Source organism: Physella acuta, unplaced genomic scaffold, assembly GCF_028476545.2.
Source record: "Physella acuta isolate Inbredline_101_S28 unplaced genomic scaffold, ASM2847654v3 ptg000484l, whole genome shotgun sequence".
NCBI lineage: Eukaryota > Metazoa > Mollusca > Gastropoda > Physidae > Physella > Physella acuta.
Window position 1 is genome coordinate 488,229 of NW_026732003.1, and position 24,475 is coordinate 512,703.

Below are 24,475 nucleotides of genomic sequence, written 5' to 3' on the forward strand. Positions count from 1 at the left end.
TGTAGGTGTAGGTGTAGGTGTAGGTGTAGGTGTAGGTGTAGGTGTAGGTGCAGGTGTAGGTGTAGGTGTAGGTGTAGGTGTAGGTGTAGGTGTAGGTGTAGGTGTAGGTGTAGGTGTAGGTGTAGGTGTAGGTGTAGGTGTAGGTGTAGGTGTAGGTGTAGGTGTAGGTGTAGGTGTAGGTGTAGGTGTAGGTGTAGGTGTAGGTGTAGGTGTAGGTGTAGGCGTAGGCGTAGGCGTAGGCGTAGGCGTAGGTGTAGGTGTAGGTGTAGGTGTAGGTGTAGGTGTAGGTGTAGGTGTAGGTGTAGGTGTAGGTGTAGGTGTAGGTGTAGGTGTAGGTGTAGGTGTAGGTGTAGGTGTAGGTGTAGGTGTAGGTGTAGGTGTAGGTGTAGGTGTAGGTGTAGGTGTAGGTGTAGGTGTAGGTGTAGGTGTAGGTGTAGGTGTAGGTGTAGGTGTAGGTGTAGGTGTAAGTGTAGGTGCAGGTGCAGGTACATGTGCAAGTGCAAGTGCAAGTGCAGGTGCAGGTGCAAGTGCGTGCTTCTGTGCGAGCGAGCGTCTGTGTGTGCATAAAATGTGTTGAACTATTTGCAGAATACTAATTAACTGTATATTAAAATAGTAATGAGTACATTTAAGCTGATGTTACAAAATCTAAAATAGCTATTATTAAAAAAAAAACTAGGCGGATAAAAATGACATGTAACTCACTCGCAGGCTACATCTTTGGTGGTAGCAAGCTTTATATTTCCAAACTCAGCCTCACAGCCAGAATTCGAATCTTTAAGTGTGCAGGCAGGCATGACAGATCCACTTACGTTGGCGATGATTATCTTTACGGGATCTGTGATAGATAATTTAACCTCGATAAGTTGACATGGGACATAAAAAACGAATATTACGTTAGGCCTCTCTCGACTATATGTCATTATAGTTCGATGGAATGCTGCGTATTACTTTTGTTACTAACATCTGTTGCAGAAGCTGTCAAGAAGAAACCAGTTGGTAGTCTTATCTACAAGACCGGCTGCGAGCAAGCATCATCAGCTCGTGGGTCCGAACTCAAGAACATTAGAGTTAACATTTATGCGCTCTTCCAACCAAACACGCCGTTCTTCATAACAATGAGTTCATTTAGAGTGTTGGTTTTATTTAAAATAGATTATACAGTATAATAGGTAATACTGTTCAAATATGTAAATGCGTATATGTGCGTTTGTGTGTTTATACGTTTAGAGCATAGCTGTTTAAATTTAAATTGGAGTACGTGTACTTACCTTGAGTAGTTGTGGTTACAGTCGTAGTTGTTGGTTTCGTTGTGGTTAGTTCAGTTGTAGTTGGTAGCGTTGTAGTTGGTTCAGTTGTAGTTGGTGGCGTTGTAGTTGGTTGAGCTGTGGTTGGTAGCGTTGTAGTTGGTGGCATTGTAGTTGGTTGAGCTGTGGTTTGTAGCGTTGTAGTTGGTGGCGTTGTATTTGGTAGCGTTGTAGTTGGTTCAGCTGTGGTTGGTGGCGTTGTAGTTGGTTCAGTTGTGGTTGGTAGCGTTATAGTTGGTGGCGTTGCGGTTAGTTCCGTTGTGGTGGGAGTTTCGGCTGCTGATGATTCACCTTTGAATCCATAATTTAAAAGTATAAATAAAACCATTAAATATTCATTTTTATAAAGTTATGGCATAACAGAAGCTTAAAATGGACTTTAGAAAACAAAACAAAACAAAAATATTGTACAGCATATAACTGCTATGGTGTCAGACAATGCCAACCATTTTTTAATTCTCCCAAGTCAATCACCTTCTATTAATGTCACACCTCTACGTAATTACTCTACCTTCTAGACAATACTATTATGTATGTTACCGGTAAAATGATAATCCCTGAACAATATAAACCAGAATCGTAATCTTAACCTTATTCCCATCAAAATTCCTACCACACAATGACCTTCCTTGTATGTTAGTTCGCTAAAAATAGCAATTTTCTCCACAGCAATTAATTAAAATGTTATTAATCCGTAAGATTATATATATATATATATATATATATATATATATATATATATATATATATATATATATATATATATATATATATGTAACAACATGAATTCTTTGTTGTTGTGGGTTAGTTTTTACACAGGAATACAAGCAATAGTGGCAACTTCAAATGATTACTTTATTTACACTATATACAGTGAGAATGATAAATCCATGGTTATTCATGGTAAATCCATATTAGAAGATACTCAACAAGTACAGTCACAGTCACGACTCCAAGTCATGGAGACATCTTACATTCACTGCCACAGTTCAAGTCCCAAGTCCTAGCACACAACACCCGTTCACCTTTTGCTCTCCCTTTTATACGGTCCATTCTCTCCCCTTACGTACATGAGCGATCTCACCCAAAAACATGAAAAAACACATGACGATCGCTCAGACAGTCCTTCCGCTAGCCAGGTACTCTTCATTCATGCAAAACACAATATAATAAAGATACATAATAATACAGTCTGCGACAATATATATATATATATATATATATATATATATATATATATATATATATATATATATATATATATATATATATATATATATATATATATATATATATAATTTCTTTGCAAAGCAAAAGTGGGACTTAGCACTTCAAATCTACCAAGAGAGGCTCTCGATAATTTAGCTACTGAGGAAGATCTTGAGAACATTGAACAAGAAATGGAGGTTGCCATAAATGCAACGACATTCTCAGCCAATACATTTGCTGCCGTGTCGCAAAGTCCAGACCAGTTGCGTGACAATAATAAGGCCAACAGATTATGTGTAGTTTGTGAACAATATTGTAGTGCAGCCCATTGTTGGGGATCCTGAGGTAACGATGTCCATGCAATATATGCGGAATAGCCAATGAAGCAGACAAAGGTTACGGAGGGAACATTACTTGCAGATTATGTCACAATAAACAAGAAACCACGGACAACAGGTCAACATCTCATACCATCTTGCAAACTGAAGGGGCTAAGATGCTAACAAAATTTAAACACGCTGAAGTGGGAGATACTTGTCGCATCCGTATTCCAGATGTTGACAGAGGTCGCGGTGATCCCCGAAGCGTCATTGCAGTTGTCATCAGCGTCGAGGGCGCTTTCTGCAAGCTAGGAACGGAACATGGTGTATTTAAACTGCTATATGCTAGAAGTGAGTTTTCTTCTTCTTCGTTCTTAATTTTGAGTGTTGGAAGGGATCGAGCTTATCTGCCAGAGGATTTGAACTCGAGACTTTTTCGAATTTATCAACCATGAGCTGGTGCCGACTCGACCACGTCTCCATCACAATTAAGGATACGTGTCAACTGGTTATGCGCCATTGAGGCCATTGACTCCGATTTAAGCCTGCTTTTCTTTTTAACACGTTTTTCTTAACTCAGCTTCGCGTTTGTTTGTTTGTTTGTTGTTAAAATTGACATCGAAAATTAGCCGACTTCTGATTGCTCTAGAGATCTGAAATTTGGAATGCAGGCTATATTCGCCTAACAATTTCAGATGCAATCATAAAAACTAGCAATTAGAGACCTAAATTAGCTTAATTAAATTACGCCCAAAGGACCATAAAATCGAGGACATGATTTCTAAACATACCGAGAGGACTGGAGGCCTATTGACACAGTTACTTCGGCCCCAATCGATGTGAGCGCGCTGGCCGTGATCGTATAGTGGTTAGTACTTCGCGTTGTGGCCGCGACAACCCAGGTTCGAATCCTAGTCGCTCAAGATTTTTAGTCCGTGTATTTATAAACACTTGGTCAAGTCATACTTAATCAAGTCATTAGATAAAGTAGAAAAAAACTATATAAAAAACTTTTTTAAAAACCACGTTTTTCATGTGTAGCAACGGACTAAAAAGGAGAAAATAAAATACTTTAAAAAAAAACTTTTTAAAAAACCACGTTTTTCTTGTGGACTAAAAAGTAGAAAATAAATTTTTCTTTTGTGCTTCCTCGAGCTGTGCAGGTTCTTGTGATGACTGACAAAAAACGTGGGTCGGGCAGATGGGTCGGGAAATTTGATGGCGAACGTACCCACGTTTTTTGTCAGTCATCACAAGAACCTGCACAGCTCGAGGAAGCACAAAAGAAAAATGTATTTTCTACTTTTTAGTCCACAAGAAAAACGTGTTTTTTTTTAAAGTTTTTTTTAAGTATTTTATTTCATTTGCTTCCATAGCCTTTGTCCAACCAAGAACAAACTACAAGGCAGCAGTTGTTTGATTTTGGAGTTGTCTCTCCGAGAAGAGTGGCCGTCCCCAGCTAACGAGCCTCATCTGACCGAGGGTTCGTACTCGGGACTTTTCGGTTTAGCAACCATGAGCTTTACCGACTCGACCACGCCAACTTTAAGTGAGTTTTCAATTCTTCACGAAAAATTGCTCTCATTGTCGCCCGTTGGCACTGAGGAAAATGACTACGAACCATCGCATCTTCACAATCACTGACCGGCGGCCAAGGCTACATTTACTGCAATTGCACAACCTAGTGCACAACAAGTCGCTTCAAGCGTAAAAATAACAATGTAATTCTAAATAATAATCAACTAAGATTTAAATTTTATGATCCTTACGGTATAAAAACAACCAAAATCTGCTCATGATCTTCTAATTCGGACTTCGACCGGTCGTCCCTAGCCAGATGATCTTCTAATATATATACACACACACACACACACACACACACAAACAAAAATATGAACATAGGATATTCATTTCTGGCCTAATCGGGTTTTTTGAGAAATCGGAAATAGCAAAAAGTACTACTTTCTGTCAACGGAAATTGCTCAAAATTTGACAGAAGGCAGGGAATTAGATCTTTTACTTACATGTGAAATTTCATTTATCTCTCTGAAATAGTACTCAAGTTAGTTGCTTTTGAAAATTTCAAAGTAGAAAAAGTTCCACTTCCGTTTATCGGAAATCGTTCAAAAAACGTTTCCTTTTGATATTATGTCATTATATTATGTTTTAGAAAAATAATAATCAAGAGAAGTAATTACTTTTTAATTTGTTTAGTACAAATCTATTGCGGGGTCTGGTGGCACTGTAGTTCCGCCCCTCGTGTGAAAGTTATTTTTTTTTTTATTCTTTTATAATTCGATGGCAGTTAGCAACAACAAAGAATATAATTAAGTTAAATTGATCTCCGATTATTGTTAAATTGCTTTACAAATTTTCTGTATTTCTGTTTGCTTTAGCAAGGTAACAATGTTTAGAAGAGTCTTTAGCAACAACCATATCCATAACAGTGACGTAGGCAGGGGGGGGGTAGGAGGGTCATAACCCCCCCCCCATAGACCCTCGGTATATATATAAATTATGAGGGGGTGTGCAAATCGAAAGTTTGAGGGGGGTGTAAATCGAAAGCTTGTCCCCGGGTAAAAATTGGACCCCCCCCTCCCTTGAGACGATCCTGGCTACGCCACTGATCCAGAATATATGACTATGACACGCTAACTTTTAGATACACAATGCTTTTATTTTTAAAGCTATATTTTTATTGTATTTGTTTATTTAGTATAGAAGGTCATTTTTTTGTTTAATTGTCTTAGAAACTTAAATTCAAAGGCGCAATCACCCAACGGTCCATCAGAAAATGGAGCCATGTATTTTATTTATATGAGCTTAAAGGCTTTTTATTAGAGAAATAGTGTTTACGTTAATTAAAGACGTCAATTTTTTACTACACGAGATATTTCTTTATATTTAAATTAGCATTCGTTAGTTTAAAAAAATCATCATATGCAACCAGCTAGTTAATTGAACTGTCCGAAGAGCTTGGTACGTCGGACTCCCAAGTCCCCCACATTATAGCGTGGAGGAGGAGAGGTGCAAGACTGCCGAGAACCAAAAGGGTCTGCTCGCAAACCTAACCAGATATTTTGACTTTAAGCTGTGGCCTTCACGTGGCTTCGGACGAGTGCCATTAGTCGGACCAAACTCATGACCCCCCTAGTGGGTGCGGAATGGCTAGTGGTAGCCAACAGCAGCTAGAGGTTTTTGACCTGGCCGAGTAGAGCTGCTGTATGCGCTGGGCTCAAGGAATGGCCGAACGCCCTCCACCATCAAGCTGGGTACCAGGCGGTAGGACGACGTCCCGCGTCTGGTGGGTGGGGAAGGAAAGCCCGGTGAGAGCCGACGGAAGTAGCGACCAAGGTGTGGGAAACTCTTTAAAGGTCGGAGTTTGCTACACTGAGGCCTGCCTGGCTAATGGAAGTCAACCTTCTGAGCCGGTTTCCGTATAAGGAAGGAAAGAAGTTAATTGAACTATGTACCATATACATGGGTGATAAAAGATACACACTTGATTTTAAAGATCAGATACGTACGCTTATCGCAGAGAACCACAGCAACAATTGGCTCATTGTTACTCGTGTCCTGTTGAACTCCATCAACAAACTTCAGTTCACAAGACCCATCATGATAGTTGTATCCAAAACAACCAGGGAGTGTTAGTGATTGCCGGGAACACTCCTGTTATTTAAAAAGTAATAAAATGTAATAAGTACAATTTTTTACAGAATACAAGACAATGTTAAAATTATTATCTTATTGTCTTTTTTAAAATTATTTATTATATAAGATTTATACAGATGAACTAGCGTACCAGTGCGATGCGATCTTAGAAGAAAGGCTGACGCGTTATTTTATGAGGATTTCATCAAAGCGTTACCAATCTTATATTTTTAGAAAGCGTGACTGAGTGATTTTAATGTAAACGATGTCGGCGTTACATTTCTTAGGTCTTAGTTGTTAGATGCAGACAGACAGACAGACAGACAGACAGACAGACAGACAGACAGACAGACAGACAGACAGACAGACAGACAGACAGACAGACAGACAGACAGACAGACAGACAGACAGACAGACAGACAGACAGACAGACAGACAGACAGACAGACAGACAGACAGACAGACAGACAGACAGACAGACAGACAGACAGACAGACAGACAGACAGACAGACAGACAGACAGACAGACAGACAGACAGACAGACAGATAACAGACAGACAGACAGACAGAGACAGACAGACAGACAGACAGACAGACAGACAGACAGACAGACAGACAGACAGACAGACAGACAGACAGACAGACAGACAGACAGACAGACAGACAGACAGACAGACAGACAGATAACAGACAGACAGACAGACAGAGACAGACAGACAGACAGACAGACAGACAGACAGACAGACAGACAGACAGACAGACAGACAGACAGACAGACAGACAGACAGACAGACAGACAGACAGACAGACAGACAGACAGACAGACAGACAGACAGACAGACAGACAGACAGACAGACAGACAGACAGACAGACAGACAGACAGACAGACAGACAGACAGACAGACAGACAGACAGACAGACAGACAGACAGAGACAGGCAGACAGACAGACAGACAGACAAACAGACAGACACACAGACACACAGACACACAGACACACAGACACACAGACACACAGACACACAGACACACAGACACACAGACACACAGACACACAGACACACAGACACACAGACACACAGACACACAGACACTCAGACACACAGACACACAGACACACAGACACACAGACACACAGACAGACACACAGACAGACACACTGACAGACAAGCAGTTGTTAGCTGAAGTGGGAATTCTTTTTAGACGTGGGGCGAGTGGGTGGATGGGTCCGGGTTTTTGTGACTGTGGAGCATAGAAGGGAGGAAGTTAACAATCGAGACGTCGCTTATGCATAACCCCGAAACCTATAGTTATCCAATGGGATTTATGGATGGTCTAGTATGATATAAAATTATAAAATTATTGAGCTTTTTGAGAAACTTAAATTAATAAAATTGCCATTTTAAGTCTTCAGAATAGACCCAAGATGAAAGAAACCTGGAATAATATCTCAAAATTGTATATGGCATATTTTCCACCTAACTAATACGGTATTCAAAGTATCAAAACACAATGTTTCCCTGTATAAGAGGAAGATTAAATAGAATGAAAGACATAATTTACACCTACCGCATGAGCGACAAGTATAGGATCTTTGATAATGAATAGAGCATATGCTGAGCAATGTGCTGGAGAAAAAAATACAATATATATATATATATATATATATATATATATATATATATATATATATATATATATATATATATATATATATATATATATATATATATATATATATATATAAAATTTCCACAACAAAACTTCAAGCCCGTTTATCTACAGAAAATACTTCCCCAAAAAATAAATACGCAAACAATTGTAAACAAATTCAAAAAGACTTCGAATATAACAATAAAGTTAATTTATTATTTGTAATGAATTATCTCCAATACTTCGATATAGAATGCCCGTCTTCTGTGTACGTAGACTTTTTTTCAGACATAAGTAGGGTGTGGACGTAGGTAGGGTGTTGATTGTTTGTATTTAAAAATCGTCTTTCCAACGTAAATTGTAAATGATAAACACAGAAAAGTTAGATCCTAGTCGCAGCCGTGACATAAATTTACCTTGAGTCGAACAGCGATAGTTACGTATTTTTTTTAAATTTGGCATTTTAAGATACGGACAGTCCATCTGTGGTGAGGTGTCTATTAACAATATCGGTCTGTCAAGGAACGAGATTTAACACTCAGACCGATGAAGCTATACCGCAGGTTTTAAAAGCCGGCTATTTGTTTACATAATACACAGAATCGTTTACTAATTCAATCTACAATTCCCTAGCTACTATCGTTATTTTAAATATAACATTTATAGTGAAGATGTTAAAACCCTTATTCAGGCAGTACCCTGATTCTATCTTGGAATCATTAGAGCAGAGGCGTAGCGAGGGGGGGGGGGGGCGGGGAGTGCGGACCGCACCGGGTGACACCATTTAGGGGGGTGACACCAAGGCAAAAAAAGCAAAATATATAAAGAAAAACTTGAAAGTTTGAGGGGGGGGGTGCAAATCGAAAATTTGAAAGTTTGTCCCAGGGAAGGGTCGCTACGCCTCTGGGGGGTGACACCATTAAGTGCCGCACCGGGTGACACCCGCCCTCGCTACGCCACTGCATTAGAGTAATTACTGATAGCCATGGCATTAATTACTTACAGGGATCATTAACACAAATATTTACGCTCGAAGCCCGCTGGTTTGAGGAAGTGTCGATCGGCGAAGTTGCCAAGGTAATTTGACAATTAGGACCCCAGTTGTAATTAGGGCAGTTAGGATCCGCCAAACACGCTAAATAACAATCCTGAGCATGGAAGTAAAATAAAACAAAGTGCAGATCATAAGTGTAAAAGTGTTAGTATGTCATTTCGAATAATTAATATTCTGTACACTGTTTGTGCGTGTATTTTAATATTCAATCTTCTGGCCTACCCTATAAACGAAGCTTCTGCTTTTATTTTTTATCAAGTAAAGTACACTAAGCCAATTATGGATGAAAAGCGATTATGGTACTGCTTGATTTGAATTTTTCGATTTGTTATTAATTTTCTATGTATGGTTGCAGCACAGTTTTAAATAGACTCATCAGTTTCGAACATATTCTATGTAGTTCATGCACATTTTTAAAAAAATAACTTTTACTTGTTTCCTAACATAATCTGGTTTAATTTTGTAATTAAAAAAAAACCACGTCCAATATTAAGCTAAAGTTAGCAGCACATCGTCGATTAGAATTGTATAGAAAGAAACTGTGATCTAGTGATCATAATGTGCAAGAGAAGAGTGGGATAAAATAGAAAATAGTATCGTCATCATCAGTTCAATTTTCTTATGACATCCATACATAACCAGTGTCAACAGTGCTTTGGTAGAAATTTCTCTCTAAACTATATTAATAAACTTATTTGGCACCACAGTCTAATAAACATTTAAATGATTGCGCATTGGGAATCGAAGCACAAAGCCTGGACGGTAGGGTGAGAAGAGTCAGAATTTGGAAATGTATCTAACCCTCATTCCCTTCAAAGAGATGGACCCAAAGGTCAGGACATTACTAGCACAACTTGTAATTAACAGTGTTGCAAGGGGGGGGGGTGCTGAAAATAAAACCAGAGTTGGTAATCCTATCGCCTACCGGGCTCCTGGCCTGTTCTTATTTTCGGAGTTGTCTCTCCTTGATCAGTTGATGTCCCCAGCTGACAAGCCTCGTCTGCTTTGGGTTCAAACTCGGGACTTTCGGATTAGCAACATTAACTGATAACAATAAGGAAAATGATAGGGCTCAACTTACATGATGGGTGGAAGCAGCTACAGTCTTTGGCTTGGAATCCAATTCACTGTAGGACTTGCATTGATCTAAATGTCAAACAAAATACTTTTTTTAAATTATATATTTAACACAAAATTAAATCTTTAACCGGATCCTGCATTTGAACTGGATCCGCAAATTTTCGGGAAATGCAAATTTAGCCAAAACTGAACTTTTACCCTAGACTAAATTTAATAATAATTTAAAAAAAACTAAACTTCATCTTGAGACGGAAATTTAACTGGAAACAGAAATGCAACAGATAGAGGAATTTAAAGGGAGCTGAAAAGTTAAAAGTAACAAAGTACAAGGGGAAATATATCCGAAACCAGAATTTTATCTGGGTAAGAAATTTTAATAGGAATCGGTAATTAATATAACTGTAACTTAATCGGATTTTAAAATCTAAAGGGCTTCAACTACACCAGTACACCAAACTCTGTTTTGAGCGGCTATATTTATTTGCTCCCAAGTCATCTCGAAAGCATCAGTGACATCACAAACATTCGAGAGTAGATATATGAACTCGAGAATTTCGGGTTATCATTCGTCAGCTCTACCACCCCACCAAGCCGTCTTTAATATTTACTATTGCACAGTTTTTAATCTCCTCGAGAACCAATGATCCCGTGTGTGGGTCAATCAGGTAATTAGCTGCAAAACAGTCACATCGGTTACGGCCACTCCGCCTTACAAATTGTGCCTACGTGTATTTCAACAATAAGATGGTAATACATTCGGCTGCGATGCTCATCGTCTGACCACTCGTGTGGTAGGTACTCATCTATCAAGGCAGGCGAATTGCAAATGCGAGCTATAAAACACTATGCTGACATCAACACACATTTAATATTCGTGAATATCCATATTCACACCAAAATGCTTCCGTTTTCTATTGTGTGTTTTTTTGTGTTTCTGTTTGCGTTGTTTTTCGGTTTGTGTTTTATTTGTGTTTTTGTTTTATTTGTGTTTGTGTTTTCTTTTGTGTTTGTTTGTTGCGTTTTTTTTTGGGTTTGTGTTTCCTTTTGTTTTTGCGTTGTGCTTTGTTTGTATTTGATTTTCGTTTGTGTTTGTGTTTACTTTTGTTCTGTTCCATAGTTGTTACATTTAAAAAGATTCCAAGTGGCGGAGCACGGGTATGCAGCTAGTATATATATATATATATATATATATATATATATATATATATATATATATATATATATCAACACACAACAAATGATCTTAATTAAATTGTACTCACCATCAGCAGAGCACCCACGAAACAGCAACACAGCTGATACCATTAGTCCAACTCTTTGTAAAAACATCCTGGGCTACTTTATGTTTATGTATCTGTAAATGTATTTTAGATTACTTCTACCTAATGCTAAACAAAAACAATCGTTATATATATATATATATATATATATATATATATATATATATATATATATATATATATATATATATATATATATATATATGGTGACAGGACAAATGATCTCAGGACAAATGATCTTACGGACAAAAGATACCAGGACAAAATAAATCAGGACAGATGATATCATTGAAAAATGATCTCAGACAAAATATCTCGAAAAAATTATCCCAAACAAACACACGTTGTTTCGAAAAAGAAACAAATAACAAACTACATGTTGGCATTGGCGTAGCCAGGATCGTCTCATGGGATGGGGGTTCAATTTGTTTCCCGCATCATAAATGTATATATCAGAGGCGTAGCGCCCCTCCCCGGCCCCCGAGGGCAAACTTTTGATTTGCACCCCCCCCTTCAAACTTTTTATTTGCATCCCCCCTTCAAACTTTTGTTTTATATCCCCCCCCTCAAACTTTTGATTTGAACCCCCGCCCCCCTCAGACTTTCGATTTTTCACCCCCACCCCCCCCCCGCTCAACCTTTATGTATCTACCGAGGGGTCTATGAAAGGGGGGTTCTGATCCCCCTAACCTCCCCCCTGCCTACGCCACTGCATGTTGGGGTACTGTGTGGCAGCTAAACTATATGCCTAGCCTGATAATGATCCAAGAACCAAGAGAGTTGAAAGTGGACCGCCCATTGTAAACGAAAGGACGTGTTTGTTTGACATTTGATATTTTAAGCGTATGTATTTAAATACCTTCCTTTGTAGGCCTTTTTTATTTTTACATATACTAAAAAAAGTTTGAAAAACAATTTCTTAAAAATCTGAATAATACTGTTTAATCCCAACCATTGTTCCGTCTAGGGAGAAAAGATCGTGCGCAACATGTATTTTTTGTGCGCGGTGTTCTAAAAGTCTTACACATTTAAATTTGTAGTTGAAAACTACTGCGCGGCCGCGCAACTGCGCAGCTTAGAGGGAATATAGGTCCCAACTCACGCAGAACGGATAGCACTTACCAGGTTGATCTGAATTAATCACTGCATCGGTATGTATGAATCACTGCATACAGTTTTTGAATCAAAGGACTAGCGAGATATGGGGTGAGGGGTCTTTATGTCTACATTGAATCCAGGTAGGCTATTGATCCGAACTGAAGTAAATGTCTCTAGCTCTATCTTTCATAATATTTACAAATCTTGATAAACACATTTTCGTCCCCCGGTCATTACGACCTGCAGTTCTCTCCCAGACACAACCCCCACTTAACCCCACTCCACTGTTCGGTCTACCAACCTCTGTTATATTCAAAGACAACATTTTAAAATAAAGATTGAAATTAATTTTTCTGTATAGTAAGAAAATATTATAAAATAAAAATAATAATTGGGAATACATTACGACAAAAGTACATCGTAACGCAAAAAAAAAAACATTAAAGGGACAGAGTTTCTTCTAGGCATCCCCTCCCCCTCCCGAACAAAATGGAATTTATATATAAAATATATACTTTTACCTTTGTTCCCCCCCCCTAAAATATCAAATGCCCCTACCCCCCCTCCCCCTGAAAGAAACAATGTAAGAGGGGGGGGGGCCTACATAACATTGTTAGTTTTCTTTGACTATTATTGTAAAAGCACAAAACATATTTCAAAATATAAATAGACGTTACATTAAGCAACAGCTCCTACAAATCTGGTGTATTTAGGGTGTAAGACGCTTTAATTTAGTCACGGCTTCAGTTTACGCGTGTTAGTTAGAAGTAACATTTACGCAAGACTGAGATAAAAGTAATAAATAATTTTATCACATTTACATTGAAAATCTACTCCTTGATATCAATAACAGTAAACTAGCACTAAAAGTTTCACTTCATTCACTGTGAAAATCTACTCCCAAGCACCAACAGTAAACCAACATTGCAATGATAAGTTCCTGCTGTGACTACACAATCTATGTATATAGAAAGCAATGTATGTATGTCTATGTGTGTGTTCGTGTGTGTGTGTGTGTCTTTTATGCATCACCACACCTCTTATCACATCGCCGTGAAACTTTGGGAAGTTGTTGAGAATATTCCTGGGGAGTTTTCTACGGAAAAAAATTTCAAATTCGCAGATTTATTTTTTCTCAATATACGGTATTTAAAAAAAAAAAAGTCGATTTTGGTTTGACACCGTTCATCCGATAGCCATGAGACTTTGTGGGAGTTGATTAGGACACTCTGGGGTAGGGTTTTGTAAAAAAATCATATTTCAGTTTTATTTTCGCAAGGGCGGCGCCACAGGAGGGTGCGATTTCCTCTTTAAACGGTATATAAAAATAAACTTCGATTGCGATTTCGCGGCGTTAGTCCGATCGCCATCAAACTTTTGGGGAGTTGAACACTCCAGGAGAAGGTTTCTGTAAACAAAAAATCTTTTTTTTTATTTCGCAAGGGCGGCGCCACGGAATGGTGGGATTTTACTCTATACACGGTATATAAAAATAAAAGACGATTGCGGTTTGACACAAATTATACCTGATGAATACTCCCGAGAAGGTTTCTGGGATGTGAGGGGGGAATAGTGGTGTGTGGGTGGTGAGGAAGGGGGGGGGGTAATTTTGCATAGGCGCCCCCCCCCCGGCAGGATGCGATATGGCGCCCTGGTCTTTCCCGTGAGCGCTATGGTAACTACGTTCGGTCTAAACAGTGTGATAGACAATGGATAGGATGGGACGTTACAAACGCTTACTAAATTGAATCAGGCGTGTCCTCTGGCGCCCTGGTAGGGTGCGACTAGGCTGCAAATAAAAATGTCTGTTTCGGCCCCCAAAGGCTCACATGGGCCCCTGAGGGCCATGTAATACATTTTATTTTAACAAGCAGTCATTGTTCTTTATAATCTTACCGGGGAGGGTGTATGGAGGGAGGATTTATTCTGCTTTGAAGTATATCAAGTGGCTCTAGAGCGCTTCTCTTTCCAAGCAGTCATTGTTCCTTATAATCTTACCGAACAGAAAAAAAAATATAGTTATTTACGTACACATTTCTACACTTAGCGTTACTAATTATAGATTATAACCCAGATAACTTTCACTGCTGAACCTGGTAAAAGGTATAAGGTATGTATTTTCTAATAATCTATTTTGTTTGGGAGTGGCGGTGGGCGGTAGTCGTGCTTCAGTGGGGGGGGGGGGGGAGGGTGTCAGCACTGTGCCCAGCCGCGCTTAATTTCCCTAAAGTGCAGTTTCTTCCATGCTCCCATCCCCCCCCCCCCCCCCGGAAGTCTATCCCCTCCCAAAAGAAATGGAATTTAAATAGAAATTATAAACTGTAACCAGTGTCCGCCCCTCCTCCGGAAAATTTAGTCCGCCCCCACCCCTTTTCCCTCGGGAAATATCAAGTGCCCCCTCCCCCGAGAAAAAAAAACTAGGCCTACTATTAAGGTGTAAATGTTCAAACTAAATTTAAAAAATGTTGGGACGGGCGCTTTTTTTACCACTTTTTTTTAAACTCAGCTTCGCGTTTGTTTATGGGTTTGTTTGTTGTTAAAATTGACAACGAAAATTAACCCACTTCTATTGCTCTAGAGATCTGAAATTCGGCATGCAGGCTATTTTCGCCTAACAATGCAATCATAAAAACTAGCAATCAGAGACCTAAATTAGCTTAATTAAATTACGCCCCTTCTCTGTTTAAAGCGTATCGGTCGCTCAAGATTTGAAAATGGGCCTTTCAATAAAAAGTGGGACGCGCATTGTGAAGACCCCTTAGTGAAAAAAATAAACAACGTAAAAGAGATGAATATTATAGTGAAGACCAGAGGAATTGATTCAATAATACAACAATGGACAGTAATTAAACACAAAGGTAAAAGAGCTGAATATTATAGTGAAGGCAAGAGGAACTGATTCAATAATACAACAATGGACAGACATTAAAAACAAAGGTAAAAGAACTGAATATTATAGTAAAGACAGGAATTGATTCAATAATACAACAATGGACAGTAATTAAACAAAAAAACAACGCAGCAAAATTAATCATTTTAGTTTCATTTCAGCATCATTTTTTTTTTAATGTTTTACAGTGTAATGCTTAAGGTGGGTGGAGAATCGACAGTTAATCTGTTCGAGGAGGGATGGACGGTGGGCCAACTACCTAAAAGCATTCAAAAATCTTTTGATCCTTTTTATTTTGATAAAAAATCCTCTAAATTTGACATACATTTTTCTTATATAAATATTAATCAAAATATTTACACCATAAGATATTTGAGTGGGAGAGCCTGCTGGTGGATAACTGTGTTTATACTTTGCTAGGTAGTTGTTATAATAATCACGTCCCCTTTTCAAATAATTTAAAATATTTAGAAACTGGGATTACATAACGAGTTTGTGTGTCTATATCCTTGCTGGTGTCCTTTTGTGTGTATTTGTGTTTGTACGTTTATGTGTGTGTGTGTGAGTTTCCGTGTGCGTTTTTGCGGTGTATAACAGCATATGTGTGTGATTGTACGTGTGTGTGAGTGTGTGTGTGTGAATGTATGTGCGTGTGAGTGTGCGAAAGTTATTTTTCAAGCAAGGCAGATAAAGCGAGTTTTCCCTTCAATTTTTGATCAGCTGTAACGTTAAAAAGCTCTGCTATTAAATATATCACTAGGTGATATAGTCAGATATATTTTATCAAAATAAAATATCACATCTGACAAATTCTCTGTTTATTTTTATTTTTAATTTTAGACGTGCTCTGTAAGAAAGAATGCACGAAATCGCAAACTGTGAATTATTTGGTAGTCTTACGCGAATTTCATTCCTCTATCTGAAATAGTACTCAAGTTATAGGCTTTTGAAAAATTTCAAAGTAGAAAAAGTACCACTTCCGGTTATCGGAAATCGCTCAAAAGTTGATACGGATCTACGATTTTGATAAAATACTTATATATGAAATTTCATCAACCTAGTTGTAACGGTACTCAAGTTATCGTGTTTACACACACACACACACACACACACACAGACACAGACACAGACACACAGACATACGGACAAGATTGCAAAATTATGATTTTCCGTATCAGTGAGGTGTAAAACGTCGAGATTTGTAAAAATCTCGATTTTTTTTTTTGCACGATTACAATACTTTCTCTATACTACGTATATACGAGAAAGTAAAAATGCACCACAACGATAAAAGTAAATTTTATTTCCTGTAAACCTACTAAAGTTTTATGCTGGTATGACTAAAAATGAAAGCCTGAATGCTAAATGATGAAAATTGAACCTATCTTATGTTATACAATGTAAATCTATCAGTGAATTCCCTATGAAGGGAATTTATTTTCCGAAAGTGAGCGCCCAGATAAATATTTCTTTGTTTGATTTTTTTTACAGTAAACACATTTTAATCTGTTTAAAGTAAACTGAACTCTTCATAGTGAACAAACACAACAATAAAAATGGCGGCATGTGGGATTTTTTTTCCAAATTTTTAACCCCCACTACCCCTCTAACCAGTGTCACACATCGTCACAGAAGTCCGACCCACCCACCAAAATATCTCCACACGTCAGCGGTCAACATCCCAAATCCTCCCCCGCCCCCCCCCCCCCCTACCCCGACTGTTTCCTTTACTCCAGGTAAAAAAGAAACCAAACGAGATCAAATCTTGTTAGTCTCACACAGTACATCCTGTTCGTATTGAGTATTCCTTACATCGTGAAAAGTTTCCTTTCTTTTCAGTCTCAGGTTAAGGAAGTCATAAACAAGGCGGTTAAAAGTCCTATTGAAACCGTATAATGCCGCTCCGTTTCTTTTGATAAACGTGAATGTTTCACGTACAAAAAGCAAGCGCACCTTTTCACGTTATAATTGCCAAAGCTGGTAATAATTGCCTCAACGCATTTTTCATGTCTCTCTCTCTCTCTCTCTCTCTCTCTCTACACACACACACACACACGCATAGCAATATATATCGATGGCCTCGGTCGGAAACCGTCTAACTCCGAAAATGCAAATTTTACATGAGAGACAAAAACTGATTATTTCATAATCGATCGATCTAATTAATTATATTTCAATTATCTGTGTGAAGAAACTCTTTACCGATTATACTCTAGCGTTTTAAAATAATTTTTGTTAATATTTACAAAACGATAGCAGTTTTAAAAAGATAGACAGTTTGCTAGTTCTAAATATCTCGCCGCCAAACCGACTATATCTGCACGACCGACTTAGTTGTTTTTGAACCGAGAATTTCGGTCTCAGACGCCTTCGTTTGTTTCGTCCAAGGAACGTGATTTCGTTATGTGTGTGTTGTTAAGAAATCCTTAACAATTGATATAAATTAGTTTATTATTTTGGGTTCGTATTTTTAACTTTTGAGTTTATTTTACTTAATGAGATTAGTTTATTATTTGTAACTAACTTTATTACGTAGTAATATGATCACAATGTATTCTTATATGCCTGGTGGGTGATGTGTTTGTGGAGTAAAATAGCCTTAATGTCAATCAATGGCAATCATCAAGGATGTCCTGTGAGATGGCAAAATTAATAGCCGAGATCGGGTGAAATGGAAGGACATGTTGGAGGCGTTATGTTCCATAATGAGCAAAGAGGGCTTAGTCAAAAGTAAGTCAATGTCAATCAATAATCAATACCTCCGTTTGCGTTTTTGTTTAAGTTTGCATTTGCGTTTATTTTTTCTTTTGTGCCTGTATTTGTGTTTGCGTTTGTGTTTGCGTTTGTGTTTGCGTTTGTGCTATCATTTGTCTTTGTGTTTTGTTTTGTTCTGTGATAACACATTAGTTACATTATTTTTATTGGCACCAACTCCTCTTATAAAAGTCACAACATTTATTAATATCACAAGAAAAACATATAGCGGCCTGTATATTTATATTATTAATTAAAAATTGTACACGGCTTACAGTTGTTAAAATAAATATTGTGTTAATTGAGAAAAACAAAATAAGCTAAAGTAGAATGTTTTAGTGGATAGCTAACAAATTCTTTTTTTATTAGCATTTTCCCTTCTAGTTTTAATTACTTTTTATTAGGAAAACCATAGTACAAGCTATAACAATCATTATTTCCTTTACTTTCAGCATGGTGGCAGCACCTGTAACACAAATATAAACAATTTATATAACCGACTGGGTAGTTGATATCTCATTGAAATGTCATTTTTACATACTTTACGGATAACATATTTAAGTTCTGTTTAAATGCACACAGAGATAATTGTTAAATGTGCAGCTACAATATTTTGTTTTAATGTTTTCTTAAAACTGTTTTTACATTGTGATAAAAAAGTAAAAGGAATTTATTTATTTATAAAACGTTAAAAATACACACCGCACAGCTCTTTGATTTTGGAAACGGCTGTATTCAGATCAGCTGATTCATTACATTTTTCGCTTAGGCACTTAAAGAGCGGTTCGGTTGCACTATGGATAAACGGTTCAATGTTTACAGTAACGACTAATGAAGAACATTTTATCTGTATAGATAGATGACAAGCGAGACAGACTGGAAAATTTTTATATTTTTCTACACGTGTTACAAACAAATAGGTGTGGGTGTGGGTGTGGGTGTGGGTGTGGGAGTAGGTGTAGGTGCAGGTGCAGGTGCAGGTGTAGGTGTAGGTGCAGGTGTATGTGTAGGTGTAGATGTAGATGTAGGTGTAGGTGTAGGTGTAGGTGTAGGTGTAGGTGTAGGTGTAGGTGTAGGTGTAGGTGTAGGTGTAGGTGTAGGTGTAGGTGTAGGTGTAGGTGTAGGTGCAGGTGTATGTGTAGGTGTAGGTGTAGGTGTAGGTGTAGGTGCAGGTGTAGGTGTAGGTGTAGGTGTAGGTGTAGGTGTAGGTGTAGGTGTAGGTGTAGGTGTAGGTGTAGGTGTAGGTGTAGGTGTAGGTGCAGGTGCAGGTGTAGGTGTAGGTGCAGGTGTATGTGTAGGTGTAGATGTAGATGTAGGTGTAGGTGTGGGTGTGGGTGTGGGAGTAGGTGTAGGTGTAGGTGTAGGTGCAGGTGCAGGTGTAGGTGTAGATGCAGGTGTATGTGTAGGTGTAGATGTAGATGTAGATGTAGGTGTAGGTGTAGGTGTAGGTGTAGGTGTAGGTGTAGGTGTAGGTGTAGGTGTAGGTGTAGGTGTAGGTGTAGGTGTAGGTGTAGGTGTAGGTGTAGGTGTAGGTGTAGGTGTAGGTGTAGGTGTAGGTGTAAGTGTAAGTGTAAGTGTAGGTGTCCGTGGCAGTGGTAGTGGAAGTGGTAGTGGTAGTGGCAGTGGCAGTGGCAGTGGTAGTGGTAGTGGTAGTGGCAGTGGCAGTGGCAGTGGTAGTGGTAGTGGTAGTGGTAGTGGTAGTGGTAGTGGTAGTGGTAGTGGTAGTGGTAGTGGCAGTGGCAGTAACTATTGATAATACACCTGAAAGGGAAAAACAACGTGAAACACCTAACTCACTTGCAGGCCATAACCGTACTGGTACCAGCTTTTACAGTGTCTGCCTCTGTCGTGCAGTCAGACGTTTCAACTTTAAGTGTGCAGTTGGGTATCACAGCAGTCGATACGTAGTTACGGATCACCTCTAGAGGATCTGTGTTGGATAAGTTAACATGGGTTAGCGGACGTGTGTCATAACACTGATATCACGTGATTCCTCTCTCAACCAGTCTGTGAGGTAGTCTAAAGATAAACATTTCGTTTGGTGCTAATTTGTTAACAGAAGCTGGTGAAAAGTAATTTGAGTTTTGGAATCTTGTCAGTCTGATAGAGTGCCGTCCCGCAGCTTAGGAGATTCATCTGCCTAGGGATTTGAACTTGGGACATTTGGGGTTAGCATCGTTGTGCTCTTTCACCCGACCATGCCATCTACAATTTGTTAAACTAGGTTGTTTTTAAATCGATTATAGCATGTAATACTTTACACCACACTCTAGTTTATAAATAACAATAAGATTATAGCCTTAATAGGTATATTTACTTATATATTTTTTAAATATTTTAATTAAATGAGAATGTGTAGGCTTGTGTGTGGATAGTTATGGATAGTTATAGCGGTATATATTTAATAATAAAATTATAAAATATGAAGTTCTATTACTTACCTTGTGTAGTTGTGGTTGCAGTCGTAGTTGTTGGTTTCGTTGTTGTAGTTGTAGTAGCTGTTGTCGTTGATGTGGGTTTCGTTGTGGTGGCTGTCGTAGTTGTGGGTGCCGCTGTGGTTGTTGTAGTTGTGGTTGGCGTTGTGGTGATTGGCGTAGTTATTGTGGTGGTGCTGGCCGTTGTTGATAGTTCAGCTTTGAAAAAGTAAAGTATAATTAATACATTAAAAATTGATTTGAATAGCATACGATATCCAAAAAAAGTTTCAACTTAAAGTTGGTTAAAACTCAATAAGAATAAAACAATCTTTATAGAATAGTTTAAACTGTATATATTATTAAAAAATCATTTACAACATAAACGAACATGTGTACACATTGCATTTCAAATCCCCCCCCCTCCCCCGGAGTAAAAAGGTCTGAAATAAACCCCGCTACTATGTACTGGGGTTAGCACTGTCAAATAGTACACACCACCGCGTGACACTGACACGTGACAGAAACCAAACTACCACGTGACAGTTGTACCTACCACAAGGTCCTCGAGAGTCTACTAACACTGTCCACAGCGCCTCCGTCATGGTACAGTTTGCTATTAGACACTCTCCAAAAGTTTTGTAAGCGCTGATTGAAGTAAAATTCATAAACATTGTCAGAGTAATTGACATATTGGTAGAAAGAACAATCCCTAAAACCTATAAATAATAAATAAAAGTAAAGATTCCTCTTTAGACCTTTTAACCAATAGTGCAGATGAAGTGAACGTGTGGAGTTCAATTGTTGTGACTTTCATTGTTTTTCTTTCACTGGACACTCCAGTTGACTTCAAGAATGGGTTGAGGGCGGTTTTTAAAATAGTTAAATTGATAAAATAAATCTAACATTATTTTCAACGGTTTATCTCCAATACAAAAATATGAAAATGAGTGTAATCGGTGGTTCCCAAACGGCTTTAATTTTTGCAAAGTAAATATAATTCAGGGGGTCTCCAAAATACGGCCCGCGGAGATCTTTTGTCCACGGAAAAAACATTTGATGGTGATGGCTGAGGAACTTTGCCCAGAAAAATCAAAGACATGATTGGAAGAAACTGGCCCCCGCTTGCCATATTTTAAAACGATTTCTTTAAAAATCTAGTATGATTACAAAGACTTTTAAAGCCTATTTTTGTCATTTATTCAGTTTATTCTCCATTAAAAGTCCACGACTTTTTCAAATGATGGGTCTGCCTATATAATATACTTACTCGCACGTTGTATCGTCCGTGGCTTCAGATAAATCTGTCTTAAGAGTATCGCACACAGGTGGTGTGATGCCGTCGGCAGCAGTACAATTGGTCTGCATGATATCGGCTGCAGCTCTAACGTCAACTTCTGTTATTGATGAAAATATTTTACATAGTTTAAAGTCTTTCATTGCCTCACACACATACACACATACACGCATACACGCATACACGCATACACGCATACACACATACACGCATACACGCATACACGCATACACACATACACGCATACACACATACACACATACACACATACACACATACACACATACACACATACACACATACACACATACACACATACACACATACACACATACACACATACACACATACACACATACACACATACACACATACACACATACACGCATACACACATACACACATACACACATACACACATACACACATACACACATACACACATACACACATACACACATACACACATACACACATACACACATACACACATACACACATACACACATACACACATACACACATACACACATACACACATACACACATACACACATACACACATACACACATACACACATACACACATACACACATACACACATACACACATACACACATACACACATACACACATACACACATACACACATACACACATACACACATACACACATACACACATACACACATACACACATACACACATACACACATACACACATACACACATACACACATACACACATACACGCAAACACGCATATACTCATACACACATACACACATACACACATACACACATACGTTTGCCGCCACTCCCTTCTCCCCCCCCCCCTGGATGAATTGTAAAAATAGATAAATTATATAGAAAATAAAAACTATTTATAACCAAAGTCCGCCCTTACTCTGGACATTATTAATTATTATGTTTGAATGAAACCCAGTCACATATTAGCTTTCAAGTCTCATTGTAAGTGAATTAAAAAAGTAAAGCAAAGTTTTATTAAAACAGGTTTTTAAGTATTACTTATTTATTTATTTATTTATTTATTTAATAATAAAATTAAATTATTTAAATTAAATTAAATTATTTAATATTTTTTAATTACCACTTTTTTCCATTTCTTGTATTCATTTTTAATAGATTATTTTTAAACATTATTTCTTGGAATTGAATGTAATCATAAGATCAGTAACATACTTTAGCGACCAAGGCTTTTATTAAATAAAGAAAGTTGTTTTCATTTTCTTATCTTCGGTGCAATTTAAGTAATTGATATTCTACAGGAAAAGATGGGAATATTCTTAGTTCTTGGTCGAAGCGAGGCAAGAACTCAGCCAACCGTGACAACCAGTTCATTCGCGAGGGCCAACTTAGAGAGCAATAGTATTTTATTATTCCATATAGTAATTTGTTTTTTAATTACATTTTAATAAATATAAGAAGTGCATTTGAAGACGGTCCAAATTAAGTTACAAGATATGCCACAACTTACAAACAAACAAAAAAAGAACATTGTGAACTTAATAAAAGCTTATTTAAAAGAAAGAAAATAAATTTCACTCAATTAGTAATTTTGGTCCGATTGAGTGGGATAATGCGTTTAATATCCATATATAAGTAAAGAATAAGTATAACCTACCTGCACAAGATGCTTGGTTTATATAAAATGCTGAAAAACATTTTAGCAATTACTTCTATTATTATGGTTGTTTTGTATATTTAAGATCTTATTGCTTAACACAAAATCATTTTGAAACTTGTACACGTAATTTCTATACTATATGTATGTGTGTATGGATACTTGTGTTTGTGTGTGTGTGCGTGTGTGTGTGTTTGTGTAGCTCTGTTTGTGTGTACTCGAACTTGATTTTTGCTTTTAAAAAAACTTACCAAAAATGACTCCAGCTAGAAATACTAAATAAAGAGATAAAAAAAGTGTTACAATTTTTGTTAACCAGGGTCATTTCCATAAACTCATTCACTAAACTAAAATTAGTTTAAAGCCAATTTTTTTTTTAATATTTACCGATATATTTCACCGACATTTTTTATTGTTAAATCTGTCAATCTGAAACAATAAGTAAAATTGTTAAAATATAATTTTAATAATGATAATTAATATAACTCCTTAACCGTCGTAAAGGTGATGTCTGAATATATAAAGTGTATAATTACAAAGTCGCTAATCGTACGGACATTGGGATTATCTTCTAGGTTTGCGAAAAGTTATAACATTCAGTAGAAAATGTATTGGCTAATACGGGTGGTTAATCTTTTCTTCTAATTCTAAGACAAAATGATGAGGGCAAAGTAAAAGGCAGAGTGACTGCAGAACAGTAGAAGAGCCTTTGAATGCTAACCCAAACGTGTCGAGTTCTGATTTCGGGACTGCAGGTCGTCGCTGAGTCCACCCAGCTCTTGTTGGTACCTGACTCACGTAGTGAAATTACGGGTGAC

The 24,475-nt window shown here is 37.7% G+C and overlaps 2 protein-coding genes across 4 annotated transcripts in view; both read right to left on the minus strand.

Annotated features, from left to right (window-relative positions):
• LOC131944184 (integumentary mucin C.1) overlaps positions 1-24,475 on the minus strand; it is a 28,862-nt gene that overhangs the window by 1,574 nt on the left and 2,813 nt on the right. For 2 of the 3 annotated variants that reach the window (XM_059304715.1, XM_059304714.1), the window contains 9 exons: positions 24,045-24,086; positions 23,909-23,932; positions 23,658-23,687; positions 21,985-22,111; positions 21,271-21,362; positions 20,742-20,933; positions 20,098-20,230; positions 19,003-19,094; positions 18,450-18,766 (listed from right to left, as the gene is read on the minus strand). In XM_059304715.1, coding sequence (XP_059160698.1) covers positions 18,687-18,766; positions 19,003-19,094; positions 20,098-20,230; positions 20,742-20,933; positions 21,271-21,362; positions 21,985-22,111; positions 23,658-23,687; positions 23,909-23,932; positions 24,045-24,063 — 789 coding nt within the window. In that variant the 5' untranslated portion in view covers positions 24,064-24,086 and the 3' untranslated portion in view covers positions 18,450-18,686. Of the gene's footprint in view, positions 1-18,449; positions 18,767-19,002; positions 19,095-20,097; positions 20,231-20,741; positions 20,934-21,270; positions 21,363-21,984; positions 22,112-23,657; positions 23,688-23,908; positions 23,933-24,044; positions 24,087-24,475 lie in introns of those variants that run through there. The other variant, XM_059304716.1, reaches the window with a different exon arrangement.
• LOC131944185 (uncharacterized) lies at positions 1,514-11,661 on the minus strand. Its single transcript, XM_059304717.1, has 5 exons — positions 11,541-11,661; positions 10,280-10,344; positions 9,148-9,292; positions 8,061-8,119; positions 1,514-1,598 (listed from the first exon to the last, which is right to left on the minus strand). The coding sequence occupies exons 1-5, from the start codon at positions 11,605-11,607 to the stop codon at positions 1,557-1,559; spliced, it is 378 nt and encodes a 125-aa protein (XP_059160700.1). The 5' UTR covers positions 11,608-11,661; the 3' UTR covers positions 1,514-1,556.

What these genes read in the sequence shown, in the direction of transcription:
- LOC131944185 (XM_059304717.1), bottom strand. Translation starts at nt 11,607, where the DNA reads ATGTTTTTACAAAGAGTTGGACTAATGGTATCAGCTGTGTTGCTGTTT. An exon ending in TAGCTGCTTCCACCCATCAT is followed by an intron (nt 9,293 to 10,279) that starts GTAAGTTGAGCC and finishes TTCCATGCTCAG; the next exon opens with GATTGTTATTTAGCGTGTTT. An exon ending in TATTTGTGTTAATGATCCCT is followed by an intron (nt 8,120 to 9,147) that starts GTAAGTAATTAA and finishes TTTTTTCTCCAG; the next exon opens with CACATTGCTCAGCATATGCT.